Here is a 22287-nt window from a genome sequence, read left to right as displayed (position 1 = left end):
GCACTCTGAATATTTTATTTATTTATTATTGTTATTATTACACACTCCATGGAGTCGGCACACCCCTCTTCTCACACTCTTACATAACTTCCAGGGATGGCCTCTGGTTTTTCCTCTCTCGTCTTCTGGATTAATCCAATAAAATCCTCTCACTAACATGAATGTTTGTATATTTTTTACCTCTTTTCTTCCTATCCACCAAACTCTGTATGCCACATTTTCTCAACCCCTCTCTATAGCCAGCATTCCAAAGTCCTGATATTGTCTTAGTCATTTGTCTCTGAACCCTCTCAGCACAATAATCCATATGTGGTCTGACAAGTGTTTATATAGTAGCACAACCACAGGGGCGTGCCAGTAGTGTCTGGCGCCTGTGTGCAAAACTTTATTTGGCACCCCTATACCCAGTAGCACACCAGTAGTGTCCAGGGCCTGTGTGCAAAACTTTAGTTGGTGCCCCTATTCCCCCCCCCCCTCCAATAAAAAAATCACTTTAAAAAACGTTTTTTTTAAAGTATTTCCTCCTCTTTGGCACCTTTACTATCCTGGCACCTGTATGTGTTGCACACATTGCAAATATGGCCAGCACGCCCCTGCACACCACTTCCTTATCCCTACATGTTGGAGTAGTTCTTATCATAGCAGCACTACTATGTGCACTCTTTGCAACACTTGCAACATGACCTCTAAACTTCAGTCTATTGTCAACCATCACTCCCAAATCTTGAATCTCATCCACTTCTTGCAATATGCCACTGTCAATATAGTATATAGCCTTCTATTTCTGCAATCCAAAATGCAACACCTTGCATTTATTAATATTAAAGCTGCAACCCCACTTATTTGTCCAAGCTAAAAGACTATTCAAATCTTCCTGTAGAGAATTAACATCAGCACTACTTCTGATAATTCTACCTAAATTTGCATCATCAGCAAACATTTTAAGATCTTCAGTCAATCCATATGAAATATCATTAACAAATAAGTTAAACAATAGGGGCTCAAGAACAGAATCCTGAGGCATGCTACTGGTTACCTTCCTTTTCTGAGCCACTGCTCCATCATACACAACTTGCTGGTATCATTCAGAGAGCAAATCTTCAATCCATCTAACCAATGCACTATCTATTTCCATCTTCTGCAGCTTGTACACCAACTTATCATGTGATAATCTATCAAATGCTTTTGCAAAATCTAAGAATATCACTGTATACAATTCTCCCTTATTTAACACACTTGTTACCTTATCATAGAATGCAAGTAAATGTTAAAACAAGACCTACCCTTTACAAATCCATGCTATGATAAAGAATGCTATGCTCATCAACCCAATTCTGTATTCTATTCCAAACCAATCTCTCCAACACCATGACTACACCTGAGCAGTTATACAGACTGGTCTATAACTGGAAACTTCTGTCCTAGAACCATGCTTTTGGAGTGGTACTATTTTGCCTTCTTTCCACTCCTTAGGAAACCTACCCACTGCAAGACTCATTAAACAACCAAGTCAAGGGCATAGCAAACTGTTGCGCATATTCCTTAAGAATATGTGGTGATATGTCATCCATTTCTACAGCTTTATTAACATCAAACTTGATTAAAACCAAATACACCTCTGATTCTTTCTCTTTCAATTCTCCTAATACTTGCCCTCCCATCTAGATGTTGCACAGCATCATTGACCACTGTGAATTATTTAATGAACACTGATGAAGTGTTCGTTATATAATTACACTATATCCTTAGCACTGTCATTCTACTGTCATGACTAATCAACACTGTCAACCTGCCATAATTATTCTTTCTCTTGCTTGCCATATCGCAGAAAAATTCCCTTGAGTTAACCTTGGCCTGACCAGCCAGTCTTCTCTCATACTGCACTTTTTCTTTCATTACCATGCTTGTCATCTTCCTAGCCTTCATCTTATATTCTTCATGGATCTGATCACCACTAACTGTCTTGTACCTCCTCCATAGCATTTTCTTTTCCAACACAGCTTCTTGATTTCACTCCTGCTATATTTATTTGCTTAACTCTTGGTATTCAGTTATACATTACCTGTGTCAGATCTTGCCTTGTGAATTTCCATGCACTGTCAACATCTTTCCGCTCAGCTCGTCTACCCAATGTACTGATGCTAACTGACTACAGAAATTCCCACAATCACCTGCTTTATACATCACCACTTTCCAAACTAGTACCTTATGATTACTCTTACCAACTGGTGGCATTGTTAATACCTCATTAACATATACATCTTGTGAAGTTATCACTAAATCCAAAACATTAAAGCCTCTAGTTGCTTCAATCACATGCTGCTTAAGATATTTATCTCTTAGATATTCAAAAAACTCACTCTCCTTGATACCATATACTATCTTCTCCTTCCATGAATTCCCATATTCATTGTATATCTCCCATCAGGATCACCTTCTTTTTACATGTCCAACCAATTTGCCTAAACATTTCACAATCAGTATTTTCTACATTCCATGGCGGATAATAGCATCGTATCAGAATCCTGTTACTTTCAACTTCACTCCACACAGATTCAGAATCTGTGCATGCACTATCAACTTCCACATTTTGTGGACACAGTTATCCTGCAATCATTAACAGCACTCCCCCATCTCCTTTTTTCACATTCCTATCCTTCTGGAAAACTACATATCCTTCTAATTCTATTCCTGACATCACATCCTCCTCAGACAACCAAGTTTCACTTATTCCAATTATCTTTGGGCATACCAACTCAATCACTGCAACAAATTCAGCTCTCTTGTTTCAAATACTCCTTACATTTGTGTACAAACATGACAATCTTTGAGGCCATTCTACCAGCACCAACATTCTCTATCCTAGCTGCTATACCACATCTCTCTCTCTCTCTCTCTTTTCAGTCTGTCCACTCCTGTTTCCCTGATCCTGACTCAGATTTCCATTCCTACCTGTCTCATCTTCACCTTTATGCATTCCATCACCTTGTGCTACTGCACCCACATCTTTAACCTCATATCCATCTTCCTACTGTCGTATAATCCGTTTAGTTGTACTACTGACTGTGCCTATTCAGAGAACAATAGCCTTACTAAATGGCCAACATCAAATCATTCAAATGCAATCTATCAACTTTAAACAATTCCAACTTTCCTTCAAATTCACTCTATAGATTTACAACTGGAACATCTTTGCCTCACACAATTCAGTCATCTTACTATTCATTACCTCTGCTCTTCTCACTTCACTATTTTCATATCTGTGCAATGCAAGAACGACTTTTCCAACAACACTATTATCTTTTATCTGCCACAACAACTTCTTCAAGTCTTCACCTGAACTTTATGATCATGAATGCTTCTCTGATAAGTGCATCGGTCACATGATCTATGGCCTTACGTCAGAGACAACTCCAAAAATGGCCCCATTCGATGAGAACCCACTTGTCAAAAAAATTATAGCAAAGATATCATATCACTTAAAGATATGATATCTTTAAGTGATAAACCACCAGACATACCCACAGAAAAAAAATGGATACTTTGGTATCCACTGAAAGTTAATTAAACTTGCCAACTGATCCTAACACATCAGACAAATTGAATACTTTACCAGAGAAAGAGATGGACACTGGCTATCCATACTTACCAAAAACAATTGATAAATATAAACCTGACAAAGATAAGCCCTCAACCTCCCAAAAAAACAGACAAGTCTATAAAGCCAAAACAATAGGAAAATTTTTACAATGGAACTGTCGTGGGTTTTGCCAGAATATTGATGATATCAAGATTTTGATGCAGAAACACAAACCTTTCTTTTTCTGTCTAGAGGAAATGCATTTAAGACCCAGTGAGGATCCTACCTTTAGGAATTTCACTGTTGAACGCAAGAACAAGACTGGAGGTGGTCTTGCTCATGGAGGAGCAGCTATTGGGCAGTCATATTCCTTTCCAACATGTCCAACTTAATACTGCTCTGGAAGCAGTAGCGATTTGCCTCTCCATGGGATTTCTTATTACAGTATGTTCAATTTATTTACTACTGACTGCTGAGTTAAATGAAACTGATCTTGATAACCTTATCTTGCAACTGCCTGAACCAGTACTTTTGATGGGCGACTTTAATGGTCACAATACTGTGTGGGGTAGCACCAATACTAATCATTGAAAGAATCCTTGATAATAATGACCTCTCCCTTTTGAATAATAGACTCAATACTTTCTTCCATATCCCTACCTGCTCATATTCTGCAATTGATCTTAAAATCTGTTCCCCTTCCATTCTTCCACTGCTCACATGAAACAATGAAGAGAACATATATATATATATATATGGAAGTGATCACTTTCCTGTTCTTTACACAATATCTTCACAGGAACTGTGTTCACCCTCACAGATGTTGATATGGAAAATGGACCAGGCTGACTGGAAAACTTTTTCTCATCTTGCAAAAATTAATGCTGGTACCATCAGTTAATTACATATCAATGAAGCAGTAAAATATATAACAGAGTGCACTGCCTAGGCAGCAACAACCTTCATCGAGAAGCCTTGGTGGAACTCAGAATATCAGGAAGCTAAAAAAGATTAACACAGAGCATGGGGTATATTTTGTAGATGTGTAAACTTTGCACTATTACTTGCTATTTATAAGCCACCATAATTATTAATTTTTTTATATTCCTTTCTTATTCTCACCATTCCTTCTTACTATTGCATACTTAGTTTATTTACCTTTTGCACTACGAGTGTTATGCCTATGGATACTAGAAAATTTATTTGATAAGACTGCACCACCAGTATCTTTTAATTGGCATAAAACTCAGTAATATGGCTGATTGATTTCTCTCTCTCTTTCTCTAACACAAATTCCTTCAGTAAAACTTTTCACAAACAGTCATGGTCTATTTGCACTTAACTATAACGCTTAGGCTACCTTACTTGGTCTCCTGCTCTTAAGTTCGCTTTTATTTGGGAACAGTGCATTGTAAAATAAACAATCAGGCGGCACTCTACTGACATATACTTAAAACACGTTTATTTACAATAAAAACAAAGTACATTAAATAAGCGATAGGGAGGTTACTCTCTCTCTACCCATCCTTATACTTTTGGTATAAAGAAACAAACTTTCCCTTTTTCAATATTAAATGACTATACAATATAATTACTCTGTTACTCCTCTACTTAAGAAAATCAAATTGCCGAGACTAATTTACTCATAAAGAGATTAGCTAGCTATGGCAAGTCATCTTACAATTTATATTCCAGTTAACAACAAATCAGAGGACTCTCTTAAAAAGTTAAGAAAGTTTGAGCACAGTTAGTAGTTGGAAGGGGCCCAATTGTTCGATGCTGTTGGCACACTCTCCCTCGATGAGTCTTTGGACTCCCTGGAGGTGTATAATAATATAATAATAATAATAATGACATATCTCCTAGATTACAAAAAGAATGTACATAAAAGGATGTAACATACTTACAGAGGCTCTTTGTCACGACACCTTCCAAAAGTCCTGCATCAAAGTCTCTATGGTTTTCCTTTCATCTCAGGCCTTAGGTTTCCATCCAGAGAGTCTTGTTTCAGGGATCGCTTTGTCAGAATATTTGGTAGGTCTTGGACTGCAATCTTCCTGGTACTCAAAAGCTCAGGCAAGAAGTTTCAGCATACAGGCTTGAAGATCGCTCTGCAGCTTTTGGCTTCGGTTGACTTCTCGCAGCACTAGGACATCAGACGGCACTTGGCTTATTTACATTGGCTGTTTTCCCATTTTTTTCCTCTGGCATGAGTTCGCCGTAAAGTCTGGTCCTCTGGGTCTGACTGCTTCTGGTTCTCCCCCGACTGCCTCTGGCTCTCTTCAGTAACAGTGCTTTGCCTCTCCTGCTTCGGTAACTGGACCTTGCCTCTGCTCTGTTGGCAACTGGATCTCGCCTCCCCTCTGTCAGCAACTGGACCTCGCTTCCCCTCTGTCAGCAACTGGACCTGGACTCTCCTCCTGATGTTCGTCTCAGTCCCCTTTTATTTTTGCCTTCTTGGGACTTTGCACCAAAGGTTGTAAACCCCGAAGAAATTGGCAATTCTCCTTGATCTCTTTGTTAAGGCCTGTCCATTCTTTCTTCTCCTCCGTGTACTCTTTTTTCCTTGTCTTGTCAGGCAGCGGAAACTTCTCTGAAACTAGCGGATCTCTTTGATACTAGCTTTGAAGGTGTTCATGTGCAGAGCTTGCAAACAACTTTTTCACACATTTAATCGTAAACAACTTTCTTGTGCTCTTATACATAGCTATTATACAAAGTTCCGATGGCAAAGCATTGCCTTTGTTTTTGACATTCTAGAAACTTTAATTAAAACAGTAAATACAATCAATTCCCATAGGGTTATTTACATTAATATTTAATATTAAAATACAAAGAGACAAACAAGGTTATTTTTGTAACAGTTTCATGAGACTTGACCTTAGTAAAAATGGATGTAAAGCGATTTGGTATTTCTAAGCTACATAGAGTTTTACAGATGCCCACCACATCAAACTTAATAGCTTTTAAGTGTGCTCAGGCCAAAGCGTGTTATGTGAGACATCAGAGTCAAAAACAATCATGGATCCAATTTACCACATCAGTTAATCAAATGACTAGTCCAAAAATTGTATGGGATAAAATCTAGAAAATGAAAGGTAGATATAGAACCCACAGTTTGTCTACCTTAGACCATAATGGAAATGTTATTGCTGATCCTAAAACTATTGCAGATGCTTTGGAAGAAAAGTTTGCTAGAATCTCAGCAATAGTTTCATATTCTCCAGAATTTTTAATACTGAATGAGCAGCAAGAGAAACAAATTTTTCTAAATTTTTTTATCAATGGGCTTGAGCCATTTGTTAAGGAGGAACTAAAAAGAGCTCTTCTATTGTCTCACCCAAGTTTAGTAGGGCCTGATGACATCCATTATGAAATGATAAAACATTTACCATGATCTTCTATAGACCTTCTCTTAATATGCAAGAGAACTTGCAGAGGAAGAGTTTCTGGATTCTTGGCATAAGCCAGTTGTCATTGCTATCCCCAAAACAGGAAAGGATCCAACACAAGCAAATAATTATTGACCTATTACTCTGATCAGCTGTCTTTGTAAGATACTAGAAAAAATGGTTAATGCAAGACTTCTCTGGTATTTAGAAAGCAACAAATCTTGTCTCCCATACATAATGTGATTTCTGTATACACTGTTCAACTTTAGACCATTTGGTTTGTTTAGAAACTTATATAAGAGATGCATTCCTGAAGAAAGAACATCTGGTTTCAGTTTCTTTGACATGAAAAAAAGCTTATGACACAGCCAGAATATATGGCTTATTAAAAGACCTCCTATAACCTAGGTCTCAGAGGACACCTTCCTGTATTTATTAAAAACTTTCTATCTCAGCAAACTTTCCAAGTTCCTATCCGAAGCCTTTGCAAAGTCCAGCAGTATCACTGTAAACCCATTACCTTTTTCCAACTCAGTTGTCACTGTATTATAAAATGTGAGCAAGTTACTGAGGCATGACCTACCTTTCACAAAACCATGTTGCACCTACCATATAATATCCCATTTCTGTCTACCCATTCCTGTATTTTGCTTTTGACCAACTTCTCCAGTACCTTTCTTTTAGGCTTACATGATGATTCGAATACATTTTGGAAAATTATGCAAACAACTACCGTGTTTGAGTAAAACTTTAGTTTAATATAAACCAAAATCAACACTCGACATTTCGACCTTCATATCAAGGTCATCTTCTGGAGCATATACACTATATACAGCAGTGCCGTCCTCAGGATTTAATCTTTGGGGAGGGGGAGCAAGTTGAGTAGACGATTTGAGAATACACACTACGCACTCCATACAAGCTAGGACTGAGCATCAGCAGTGATCGCCAATATATGATACCTGTGATCTCCTCTGGCTCGGCTCGGGCAAAGGATGTAGCGCCCAAGCACTACTTCATTCGCCTTGCGTTCACAGCGACAAGGAGTCCCGAGAGTTATAAGGGTATTCCCACCTTATGTGGCCGCTAATTCATAAGTAGCATAGAAATAGAAGACACGACACAACATATATTTTAAAAAATAAATGAATTTTAATTAGGAAAAGATTTTTGGAAATTTTTCTAGTGTTTTTTTCCTTTTTGTTTTTTGGGAGGCCAGGGCCCATTGGCCCTCTCCCTGGGTGCACCAATGATATACAGAGAAACAAGCTGCACTACAATCTAGATGGTTTGCTAAAGTTACTGACCAACCGTTACAACAATTAATCGCCTGACCTATGGCGAAAAAAAAAAAAAAAAACCCTGACTACATCAACACTGGAGTCCTATTATCTATTGGTTACAAAATTACATTGGGCTGGAGAGTAACATGTTTATATATATATATATATATATATATATTAAAAACATGTTATACATATAAATTTCACCCAATTGGTAAGGAATAGTTTCCAATACTAGCTAAAGGTTGCTTAAAGTCCTAAAGTATGCTGGATACTAAGTATTAAGTAGGTTGAATATGTGCCATCCAGATTCTTAGCACTCTGCCAAGAATCTGGACAAATTGCGATCTGGCCGTACGGGCGACAAATGCTAAACACATTCCTTAACCACCTGAACAAACAACACAAACGCATACAATTCACCATCGAAATCGAAAATCAAAATTCACTCCCGTTCCTAAACACAAGTCACATGTCTTCCTTCAGGCAGTCTGTCCTTCACGGTCTACCGAAAACTGACACACACTGGCCAATACATACATGCTAATTCCTACCATCACCCATCACAAAAATATGGAGTCATTAACACCCTTAAAAACAGAGCTACAACAATTTGCTCTAACCAGCAAGTCCTGAAACAAGAACTAAAAATCATCAGCGACACATTCATAAATAATGGCTATAACAAAAATGCTATTAATAAAATATTCCATAAAACAACAACAAAAATGAATCTAGATTACAGTAAAACCATAGCCATCCCATACATTAAAGGGTTATCAGAAAAAATCAACAGAATCCTACAACATTATAACCTCAATACCACCTTTAAACCACTCACTAAACTTAAAACCATATTCAACTCCTCTAAGGATCCTCTCCTACCATTAGCACATCCTGGAGTCTACTGCATCCGCTGCACCTGTAACTTACCGTACATTGGTGAAACAGGATGGACAATCCCTATATGCAAGAAAGAACACATTAGACACATTAAATATAACTATTATGGTGAAGTAGGCCTCTCAGACCATGCGCTCAACACCTTACATCAAATAAACTGGAAAAGCACCCGCTCTTTACACCACACAAAAACCCTGGTATGAAAGGAAATTTAAGGAAGCCTGCGAAATCTTGATAAACTACCCAAATATCAACAACAAAGATGGCATGAAAATTCCAAGGATCTGGATGACACACATTCAGCCTACCTAATATATAAGATCCAGCATAAGTCAGGACTCTAGCCAATCTTCAGCTAGTATTAGAAACCATTCCATACTAACTGGCTGGAATGTACAAGTATCGTGATGTTAATATATGTATATAGATAGATACTTGTTGTTACGCCCAATTAGTTCTACAACCTACAGATAACACTAATAAAAGGACTCTAGCATTGATGTATAATTATTTTTTACCAGAGGTCAGGCCAACAATTGTTGCAGCGGTTTGTCAGCATCTTTAACAAACCAGTTTGATTGTAGTGTAGCTTGTTCTCTGTGTACAGTTGTATGCTCCAGAAGATGACCTTGACATAAAGGTCGAAATGTCGAATGTAGATTTTAGTTATATTAAACTAAAGTTTTTATTCAAACACAGTAGTTGTCTCCATAATTTTCAAAAATGCAATTGTATATTTTATTCTGCTAGCCACTATCAAATGTGCTGTTTTCACTGACTTGCAGTTGGATTCCTACTCTCTTTGGATGTAATTCACTGGCTATCATCAATAATTCATTGAAAACACTATACTGTTCACATTCTATCCCACTAACTACATCATCTTCTGTCAGCCATATCTCACTAATGCCAATAGCCTTTGGCCAGGATGAACTAACCAATGTCAAAATATCCTTCCATTGTTTGAATACTCCTGGCAATAGTGGCTCCTGCACGCTAATAGTTTTGTTAACATTATTAATTTTTGCACCTGGGAACAGGGCTGCTGAGAGGGGGGTGGGTGACATCTGAGACTTTTGTCATGAGCCAGGCATTGAAGAGGCCCCGATGTGTCACATAACTGTGTTTATAACGCATGGTTTTAATTCTCGTAATAATACAACAATGATAAATAATAATGGCATATCGAGAATGATACTGTGTTTTGTTTTAGACAGACGGCTACCTTTAGCTCGTCGTGAGTGTCCAGAAGACACTGATTCTCTCAGCATGGATCGTTGTAGTTATAGCGGGTGATGACGTCAATAGGTGTTCAGGCAAGGTTGTTTTGCAGTTGGCTGCGCTAGCTAGTAATTGCATTCACAGTAATGTTCCCTGCCAGAATGCTTCGTTCTTGTTATTATTTTGATAGATGAAGGTTTTGTTATTGTTTGTAAAGCATGCAACTGTATAGTGTAGGCCGTGCGCTAAAAAATGAAATTATGTATTCTTATTAATTTGATTTTTTAATTATTAAAATTATATTTTTAATAATAAAAATTTGACCAACAGAAATGTATCATCATAAATCTGGAAATCAAAAATGAAAGGAGAAAAGGGATTGTGAGAAGGCAAAAGAAGATTTAAAAAACAAGCATTTACTACTGAAATATTTGAAGATAGAAGAACACCAAGATATTGAAATTTCAAGTAAACAATGTGCTAATAGTTTAACTGCTGACAAAAGTAATAAAAAATCTTCTTCACCTGGACCTGCAGCAGCTAACTCTGAAGTGAACACTGAAATAGACACTAGGGACAATTTAAACCTTCAAGATAAAGAAAAAAAGTTGCTTGGACCTGGAATTGAAGAAACAATCAGCACTACAACCGATGCAGTTGGTAACAACGATTTAATATATGAAGAATTTACGTCAACTGGAGGTGAAGCTGAAGCGACTACCAACTTAGAAGCTACCGAAGTTATAAATTATGAAGATCCAGGTACTTGGCTAGATTTCTTTAGTGATGTAAATCAGCAATTAATAGTTGTTAAAGGACTAAAATCCGAATCTGAGTTAAATGATATGGTCAAGTTAATGCCAAAAGATTGTAAAGGTAGAAAATTTTCTTCATATTTACTTTATTCTCAGTTATCAAGTGGCTGTGATCAGTTAGTTTGAGACTGGTTATGCTGGAGTTCAAGCAAACAAGCCTTATATTGTGGTTACCTGCCTATTATTTAACAATGATACAAAAAGTAAACTTGTCAGCGATTTAAGTAAATCAGAAGGGTTTTTCCTCTAAAACAAAAGTGGCAAATGTTATATACACGTTTGCCTGATCATGAAAAATCGCGATCTCATAAAGAGTGCTACTTATCCTCGAGACAATTAGAACGATCTCTAAATGGTAACGGAGTAAACAACAAAATGGAAAATTTAGTTATTAACGAAACAAAAAAATTTTATGAATTCTTAAAAGGTTATTATTATTAAACAAGACCTCTGGAGTCAAAGACTCATCTGGGATTGCTTCATGTAATTTTAATTTTAGCGTCCAGAAATTTAATTTTAGCATTCAGAAATATAATTAGAATTAGTTGCACATTATGATCCCATACTAAAAGAACATTTACAAAAGGTAAAAGAATCACAAAACACCGGCCAACGACTTCAGGCTGATTATTTATCGTGGCAAACTCAAAATGAATTCATTGACATTTGCAGTAATTTTGTATTAAACAAAATTTTAAGCAAAAGAAAGAAGTCCATTTATTATTCAATAATTTGTAACTCAACTCCAGATTCGTCACATATCGAACAAAATGTTTTAATACTACGATATGTTTTCAGAGATTCTTTAACTCAAAATTGGATAATTCTTGAAAGGTTTATAGAATTTCTTGATTTTTATCATAAAACTACAGAAGAAATAGCAAAAAAATTATTAGAACGCTTCAATCAACCAGAAATTGACATACAAGACTGCAGAGGTCAGAGATATGACAATGCTGCAAATATGAGTGGAAAAATAAAAGGTGTTCGGTCTTTTATTGAAAAAGAAAATGAAACTTCTCTTTTTTCCCCATGTGCAGCACATTCACTGAATGTAGTGAATGTAAATGCAGCTAAATGTTGTTCAGAAAGTGCAATATATATTGGAAACTTGGAGTGTCTATTTGCATTTTTTAGCTCAAGCCCAATGAGATGGCAAATTTTATTAGAAAAAACTGGCTGTTCTCTTCATGGTCTATCTCAAACTCGCTGGAGTTGTAGAATCGATGTGGTTAGACCAGTTGCTCAGAAGCTTCCAAGTGTTTTAAAAGCTTTAGAGGATGTAATTTTGACTAGGAAATTATCAAATGAAGGTCATTCTGAAGCTGTTGCTCTAAAACGATATTTTTCAAGTTTCAAAGCAATACTTTTTGCAACAGTTTGGTTTAAAATTTTAGTTTCCATCGACGAACGAAATAAAATATTACAATCTAGTACCATATCGATTGATATTGCAACAGCAAATGTTGAGTCGCTTCTGAAAGAACTTAAATATTTTAGAAATAAGTGGCAAGATGTTCTCTCTGAAGCTGCACTTGTTGCAATTGAATTGGGTATAACCCCAAATGTCGAAAAACAGTCGAAAGCGAAGAGAATAAAGCTAGCAGATGGGGATGATACACAAGGACATTTTAAAAGAACTGTATATTTTGTTATACTATATACAATTATTTCGCAACCTCACATGCGTTTCACATCTTTAAAAAACATTCAGAATTTATTTTCGCTAATATTAAATTTTCAAACAATGAATCATCAAGAAATTTATGACTCGTGCAATAATTTAATAAATAAATATTTGAAAGACTGAAACTTAGAAACCACACCAGATGGCAGGAGTTTCAACAGTTACAGGAATACCAATCTCTCTGCAGTGCATGGTGGTATCAAGGAGGAAGTGAAAAGCTGCTGTTTTGTTGATTTGAATTTGTTGATTTTATGAGTTTATTGGAAAGTTTAGTATGGTTTATATATTGTTATAACTTGTAGATGAAGTGTGAATATTTAATTTGTTCATGTTTATTACCATATTCATAAAACAAATTTGAAAACAACCTGTCCTCACATGAGGATGATATGTTTGTAAGGTAATCTATGTGGCAAATAGTTTGAGGTTAGAAAGTTCCTGTACAATATTTTTATAATTTTATTTATTTTATTTTTGCAAATATAAATGAATAGTGTGTTAATTGGCATTATCATCTCTTTTACAGATGGATAACCAAAAGCCAGATCCATCAGGCATAAACAAAGCCTATTACCACAAGGAGAATGAAAAACTGTTGGAGGAATCTGAAGATGGTTTAGAGCTGAGTGATTCTGATGATGATCCTACATACCAGCAACCACAAAATGATCCTACAGAGAGTGACAGTTCAAGTGAAAACAGTGATGTTCAGTGTCCTTCCCCTGTTGGTCAGACTCACAACGTTCCAAGTCCAGCTAGTGTGCAAAATACAGCTGTTGCTGGTCATATGCCTGTGTGGTTTAATGAGAAAGATAATCCCTCTGTTGGTACTGAACCACAGTTTAGAGGAAAACACCAAGTAAATATTCACGGAGAGAGCCCTGTAGATTATTTTTCACAGCTGTGAAAGAAGACAACAGGTGCTAATGCCAATCGTTGCAGAGATGTACACTGCAAGAGTAAAACAAGATACACTGTGGTAGAAGTGAGGTTCCAATCTGTCTGGAATGTTTTCAGTCTTCCCATACAAAACGAGGCAAAGAGAATAAGACTGTTCTTAAATTACATAGCTCTACTGCAAATTCTAATTGTTATACTTTTTTGTATGTACTAAGTAATTCATTTGATCATTCATGCAGTGTTTCAGCAAAATATAAGTTGTTTTGTCATACTTGTAATGTCTTTCAATGAAAATTAATTCCTTAGTCTGTCATTTCCATAGAAATATGTCTGTAGTCTGTTGCCATTAGTGCATGATGTCCTCAGATGAGGACATCATTTTTTACATCTACAGGACATAAATTTATCAAATTTAATGAATTCATGGTGGTACATAAGGTTGGTCGATTGGTGGAGCCTCTGGTACTAATGACTCACGCAAAAGTTAAGCAAGTTTGAGCACGGTTAGTAGTTGGAAGGGAACCAATCGTTCGATGCTGTTAGCACACTCCCTCGATGAGTCTTTGGACTCCCTAGAGGTGTCACATAATAATAATAATAATAAATAAATGGTACTGTATCATGCCATTATAATTTTTTATAAATGAATATAAAAAATTCATGCATGAGAGGGTTAAAGGTCCCAGAGGAAAATTTTAAATCCTGGAAACGATTTTTACTGACAACTATTGTGTATAAACAAAATTTAAAAAAAGTAATTTATGAACTGAAACATTGCTATTGGCTCAAATTTAGTATGAGAATAACCAGAACAGAAAAATAAATGTGCACATCAATAGATGTATAAATAGATATAATAAATGTATAAATAAAAATTAGCAGTTTTCATTTGGATTAAAAGCAAAAAAAAATTATTTCTGTGATGAATAGTTAAGAGTTTCTGTAGATTTTATTGGTCTAATTATGACAATATCCTTGAAGTTTTTGTGTAATGTTACAATTGCATTTTTCCAGAAAAATTAATCATTACATTACATTTATCAAAATGTTTTGAACGAAACATAAAAATTTGAATGACTACATAAAAAGATTAAAATATCGATGTTCCAAATAAAATTATTGATCAAATAACAAATGCAATAATTATCAGAGAAACCACACTTGTGATTTACTTCTATAAAACTTTTTTTATCATGTTTAACATTTCATCTTATGACTCTGTTTATTCAGTTATTTTTTAAAAATTATTATTTTTAATACTGAATGCTTGATGCAAGTATCCAAATATTTATAAAATTTTTTCTATCTTTTGATACTCCCAAAATCATTTTATCTTACAGATGAGCCATGGATATAACTGTTTTACAAATTATCTCTTAAATCTTAGACAAAGAAAACAATTTTTATAATAAAAAAAAAATTAAAGAATAACAAAACAAAATAAAAACCTATCTATCATATATCCAGTGATCTCTCAGTTTTTTGGACAGTTGTGTAGGAACGCTTTGGCATTAGGGCAATTGCCAAGGACAATGTGTCAGTGTCCTTGCCATTTGCAATCACAATGCTCTTACTCAAATTAAACTACTCACCATGATACTATGGTTATAGACTCACTATCTTTACTCTCTCGCTCTTCTTCTCTTTTACTACTTTTCATAACTCTTTCATGTGCTTCCTCATGTCATGCTTGTCTCTTTTCAAATCATTTGTGCCTGCCAAAATGATCAGTTTTTACTTTATCTTTCTGTATCATGCTCTCTTCAAGCACTGCTCTTATGGAATCACCATACAAAATTTTCTTCTTACTTAATCCAGCATTCGTTTCACTTTTCTCAGATCTTTTTTCTCTTCTCTTCTTAGCTGAACACTGATCATAAATTTCTGCAATCTCTCAAGTTCCTGCTCCATCCTATGAAAGACTTCATGTGAGTTATCTCTCTCTCATTTACAATCAACTTTTCATTCTTCACATCATTCATGCTATCAATAACATTGGTATCATTAATATGCAAATTGAATAGACCAGCACAAGTACAGAGCCCTGTGACACACCACTGGTCATCTGCCCTTACTTCAATTAACCTTAACCATAGACTACTCTCTGATATCTGTTCATTTGTGACCCTCTTATCTGTGTCACCAACTTCACATCTATCTTTGCATAGTCCAGCAATATCATTGTGTAGATTATTATTATTGTACAGGAACCTCCATGGAGTTCGAAGACTCATCGCAGGAGACTCAATCTATCATACCTCTCCTTGAACCCATTAACAGACAAAGCATTCCCAACTGACTCTGGCAATCCATTCCACTCATTCACAACTCTCACAAATCTAGTCCTCACACTCCCTACTACTAACCACACCTTTATTCAACTTCCAGGGATGACTCTTTGTTCTGGTCCCTCTAGCCAAGTGCTGAACATTTCCCCTGTATCAATCCTATAAAAACCCTTTAAGCAACCTAAATGTTTCTATCATATCCCTCACTTTTTCTCCTATCAACCGACTTCTGCAATCCACACACCTTTAATCTATCCTCACTGGGAACATTCCACAGGCAACTCACCATCTGGGGCACCTTGCATCTGAATCCTCTCCACTGTTTCCTTATTCCAAGAAACCCAGGGAAGCAGACTTGAGCACAGTAGTCCAGATGCATGCATATCAAGGCTTTATAAAGAGGAATAACTTCCTTATCTCTACTTGTTAACATGTTCTTCAATAGCCAAGTAATCTTATAGGCTACCTTAGCAATGTTCTCTAAGCTTGAACTCTCTGATCACCACAACCACCCCTAAATCTCTAGTTTCATTTATTTCCTGGAGTACAGTGCCATCAATGTGATACAAGGCTTGTAATCTATTTATTCCAAAATGCATAACTTTACATTTCTCGACATTAAACTGACACGTGATATTCTGTCAAATGCCTTTGCAAAATCCAGCTAAATCATTGTGTAGCTATTTCTTTTATCCAACCCATCTGTTACTCTATTATAAAAAGTTCATGAATTACTAAGGCATGACCAATCCTTTGCAAAGCCATGTCGACTCTCATACAGTATCATATTTTTATCTACCCATTCTTGAATTCTCTTTTTTACCAATTTTTCTAGTACTTTTCCCACCACACCTGAGATACTAATTGGTCTATAATTTGCTACTGCAGTCTTAGAACCTCCGTTATCCAAAGGAATTATTTGTCCTCTTTCTACTCCCTTGGAACTTTACCAGAGCTGAGACTTAAATTAAAGAGCTTAATCAGAGGCATTGTCCCTTGCACCTTCTCACAAATCCCTAGCTGATATCTCAACTAATCTCACAGCTGTATTTACACTGAGATTCTGCAATATACTAAGAAGCACCAATTCATCCAAGATGTTTCCTTATCCAACCAAGCTGTCACTTTCTACTGTAAAGTGAGTAAATTACTAAAACAAGACCTCCCCTTCATAGTCATGCTGTCTTCCACAGTTTCATACGCCTATCCAACCTCCCATTCTATCCCTGAATTCTGTTTTTTATTCAACTTTTTCATACCTAAACTGCCACTACTCCTCAGATACCAACTGGTCTATAATTTGCTTCCTTTGCTTAGAGCCTCTTTAATGTAATGGGTCTATATTGTCCTATTTCAGTTCCTTTGGTATTCTGCCAACATTGAGACTTAAACATCTTAGTTAGTAGCACTGCCATTTCTCTTAAACTTCCTGTAAAATAACAGCTGATATCCCAACCTATCCTATGGCCATATTAACTGTGAGATTTCTTAGTAATTAAACACCTCCTCAGGGACTCAACTTTAGTGAGTACGGGCATGGCAAACCCAAGGTACCTGATGCTGGACAATGCCTTAATTCATGTAATATACATCTGTTATATTATCTGTAGACTGGTCCCTCCTCTTCCTTCCTTTCTTTCTTCTCTTCTTGCTCCTTCCCCCCAATGCTATTACAGTATTCAAGAGTTAGGAGTGAATCTTTCCTATTTTGCTGTGTCATTTCGTCTTATGCACTATTGTGAGGCACCAACTTGTCTAGTTGGTGAATGGCAATGTAAATGATGAATCAAGTAGAAAAATTACACACACTGGCTCGTCTGTCACCCAGCATAAAAAGGGATGCATCCTGGACATAGGCAGAGGGGGGTCTAGGTTGAAAAAATCCTACAGTCTCCAGTAGCTACAATGAGACCACCTATAATGAACAATGACAGAATATTAGTAGGAACATATAACTGCAGATCTCTATGGGATGATGATGATAGATTGGAAGAACTGATGAAGGAAATGGACCATATAAAATGGGATGTTGTGGGCCTATCAGAGATAAGAAGGAAAGAAGAAACTCTCATGCAATTAAAAGATGAACATCTACTCCACCACTGTGAATGTGAAAGAAACTCAACTGGTGGTGCAGGATTCCTAATAAATAAAACACTCAAGGACAATGTCCTGTTTGTTAATAAAATAACATCAAGAATAGCTGAACTAAGTCTCTTCATAAATAAAACATATCAACTGAAAATTATACAAATACTGTATATGCCCCAACCATGGACGATCCAGATGAAGAGATAGAAGATTTCTATGAAACATTAGAATCCACATTAAATAATTCTAAAAAATTCTACATAATTATAATGAGCAACTTTAATGCCAAGATTGGAAGCAGAGATGACCATCTGAACTCCATCGGTAAATTTGGATTTGGACAGAGGAATAAAAGAGGAGAAAGACTTATTGAATTCAGAAGAAAATAACCTCTTTATTATGAACAGCTTTTTCAAGAAGAAAATCAACCGAAAATGGACTTCGAGAAGCCCAAATGGACAAACCTATAATGAAATAGACTTCATCCTCTCTAACAAAAGATATATAATAAATAATACTGACATGCTTAATAGATTCAATACAGGAAGTGACCACAGGCTAGTAAGGGCAAAAGTATTGATCAACAAAGAATGGCAATGGAATAAGCTCATAAGAAAAAAGTCCTTTGTGAATCTACACAACTTCTATCACAATAAAAGCTGTTATAGAGAATCACTCAAAAATGAACTTAAAAAGTTAAACACAGCTACTACCATCAATGATGATAATGAAATCTTAACAAAATCTCTCTCTTGAATTGTGCACTAGAAATAGGAGGTGTAAAAAGGCACCAAAGAGAGGAAAAAACTAAGACAGAAAACCTTAATTCTGATGAAGAAAAGAAGAGATATGAAAAGAGATTTGAATGAGACCAATAAAATAGAATATTCAGAAATTTGTAAAACCATATGCAAAAGGATGAAAACTGAAATTAGGTTATATAATACTAGGAAAATTAAAGAAACAATAGAAAACTATAGTAATATGAAGATCCTAACATGAACATTATCAGTTGGAAAAAAGGAAATAGAGGAAAAAAATGGTTAACTTATAAAAAAAAAAAAAAAAAAAAAAAAAATAGAGATGCAATAATCAAAAGAGTTCAGCAATTTTATACTGAACTCTATGAAGATAAGGACTGAGACATCCAAGAATCAACTATGGATAACTCGAGTGAGGAAGAATACGATGCCCATGAGATCTTACAAGGTGAAGTGGAAATGAAGAATGGAAAGGCCCCAGGAGAAGACATAACTATGATAGACTTCTTAAAACTAGGAGGAAGCCTTGTCATCAAACAGCTGACTAAACTCTTTAATAAATGCCTAAAAGAGAAAAATGCCAAAAAATTGGAACAGTTCACTTCTAATATTAATTTTTTAAAAGAGCAATAAGGAAGATATTAAAAACTACAGACCTATAAGCCTACTCCCTACCATATATAAAGTCTTCACAAAAATTAATATAATAAAATCTAAACTTGAGGAAATGCAATATCCTGTGAACACGCTGGATTTAATAAGAATTACAATACTTTGGACCATATTCACAAATTAAGACAGCTCATTTTAAAATCAATTGAATGAAATAAACCCTTATGTCTGGCCTACATAGACTACGAAAAAGCATTTGATTCAGTTTAAACATCTGCAACACTAAAAGCTCTTGAAACCCAGAGAAATGAGAAACCATATATTGAAACACTAAAACATATTTACAATAATGCAACTTCTGTAATTAAATTATATTATTATTATTACCCCAAGACCTCATGGAGTCAAAGACTCATCTGGGAGGTCCCTTTATCACACACACACATCTCATCATACCATGCCTTAAACACACTCAAACTCCTTGCAGACACCACACTCTCAGGCAAGGCATTCCAATCATTCACAACTCTGCACGAAAAAAAACCTGCCTCTCACTCCCTCTTTATCCAGTTTCCAGGGATGACCTCTGGTTCTCCCCTGATTTCCCACTATTCTCTGTAGAACTTCTCCACCATTGATCCTATAACAACCCCTTACCAACTGTAGGTCTCTATCATATCTCCCCTCTTCTTCCTGTCCACTAGGCTCTGCAAATTACATCTTCTCAATCTTTCCTCATACTTGACATTCCAGAGGTCAGAAACTACTTTAGTCAGTAACCTTTGGACCCTTTCCAACATCTATTCATCCTTCTGAAAACCCGATGACCAAATCTGGGCACAACAGTGGCCTAATCAAAGCCTTATACAACGGAGCAAGAATCTCCCTACTTCTACACGTCAGTGTCCTCCGCATCATTCCCAGAAGCCTTTGTGTTGTCTTCACAATTTTGGCGATGTGTTCCCTAAATTTTAGATTCTTATCCACTATCACCCCCAGATCTCTTATTTCCTCTACCTCCAACAATATATTCTCACCAAGCATAAATTCTGCATCCCATCTTTGTTTTCCAAATTTTAAAGCCTTACATTTTGCAACATTGAACTCACATCCCCATTTCTGTGCCCAATCACTCAATTTATTCAAGTCTTCTTGCAAGGCCACAACATCTTCACTACTCTCTATATGGTTCGTCCCAACTTTGCATCAGCTGCAAACAACTGAATATCTCCATCCAAATCTTCGCCAATATCATTAATATAAGAGTTAAATAGTAATGGCCCTAAAACAGACCCCTGAGGCACTCCACTAGTGACTTTCCTTTTCCTGGATATCGCACCCCCATACACAACTTGTTTATACCTATCAGATAGCCAGTCTCCAATTCAATGCACTAATCTAATATCCAACCCCATCTGCTCTAGTTTGACTGTCAACTTATTATGAGGTACTCTATCAAAAGCCTTTGCGAAATCCAAGTATATTACTGTATATCCCTCTCCTCAGTCCAAGGAAGCAGTCACTTTATTGTAATAAGTAAGTAGATTACTAAAACACGACCTCCCTTTAGCAAATCCATGCTGTCCATCAAAGATAATACCATTGTTGTCAACCCAACTCTGGATCCTAGTTCTCACAAGCTTCTCCAAGAACTTAACCACAACACCTGACACACAGATAGGCCTATAGTTTGATGCTTGAGTTCGGTCACCTCCTTTATGAAGTGGCACAATCTTATCCTCCTTCCATTCCTTAGGAACTTGACCAAGTGCAAGATTCGTATTAAAAAAATATGTCAAGGCAGGTGTCAACTCCCTCGCACATTCCTTCAGAATACGCGGTGATATATTATCAAGTCCCACAGCTTTATTTATATCTAGTTTACTCAACTCCCCAAACACCTCTTGTTCACTTACAGTCAGTCTCTCCTCCCCATCATCAGCTGCTCTCAATCTCTCCATGAAGTTAAAAATACCAAGCAATTTTAAACCTGGTTTTACTCCATTTCCCAAGTAAGCAAACAGACAAATAAGTCAAGTTTGTGCCTGCAAGTGATGCAAGTCTAGCTGATCCTACAGGTAGTGCAAGACCAAGGCAACTCGTGATAAAGGTACCATGAGTTGCTTTGGTCTTGCACTACCTGTAGGATCAGCTAGACTTGCATCACTTGCAGATGCAAACTTGACTTATTTGTCTGTTTGCTTACTTGGGAAATTGAGTAAAACCAGGTTTAAAATTGCTTGGTATTTTTAACATTTATTATACCCAAGGTAAAATACCTTCTACATCTCCATGAAGTCACATTCACAAGATTGAAAGATCTTTATGAACTGCTCATTAAGTATCTCCACAACACATTCTGCAACAGCTTTATACCAGTCTTTATACCATTTTCTCCAATCAATGTCATCCTTTCATAATCATTCTTTCTTTTGCTGGCTACATATCGAAAGAACTCCCTAGGATTCTTTTTGGCTTCATTAGCTAACTGCTGTTCATACCTCTCTTTAGCTACTCTCACCAACCAGTCACCCTCCTTGCCTGGTCTTTGTAGACCTCATGAAATTGGTTATTTCCACTTCTCTTATGCTGCCTCCATAATGCCCTTTTTCTCTGTATTGCATGCTTAATCTCTTTATTCACCCATCTCCTACCTTATTTAACCCGTTTCACCCTTGGAATACATTTAGACATTGCATCTACTAGATAGTTTTTGAAAATCCCCCAAGCTGCATTGATCTCTTTTCCAGCTAA

General features: G+C 36.3%; 1 protein-coding gene across 1 annotated transcript in view; it reads left to right on the top strand.

The window, feature by feature from the left end:
- Nucleotides 1-14092, top strand: part of LOC150106661 (uncharacterized) — an 88826-nt gene extending 74734 nt beyond the window's left edge. The window contains exon 2 of the mRNA XM_090393263.1: nucleotides 13408-14092. Within this exon, the coding sequence (XP_090249389.1) occupies nucleotides 13408-13788 (381 nt within the window). The 3' untranslated portion in view covers nucleotides 13789-14092. The remainder of the gene's footprint in view (nucleotides 1-13407) is intronic.
- The last annotated feature ends 8195 nt before the right edge of the window (nucleotides 14093-22287 follow it).

The sequence above is a fragment of the Typopeltis vanoorti genome, chromosome 5 (genome assembly GCF_054136105.1).
Source record: "Typopeltis vanoorti isolate ZY-2024b chromosome 5, IOZ_Tvanoo_1.0, whole genome shotgun sequence".
In the NCBI taxonomy this organism is placed as follows: domain Eukaryota; kingdom Metazoa; phylum Arthropoda; class Arachnida; order Uropygi; family Thelyphonidae; genus Typopeltis; species Typopeltis vanoorti.
Note: the sequence above shows the minus strand (reverse complement) of the source record. Positions and strands in the feature narration are given on the sequence as shown.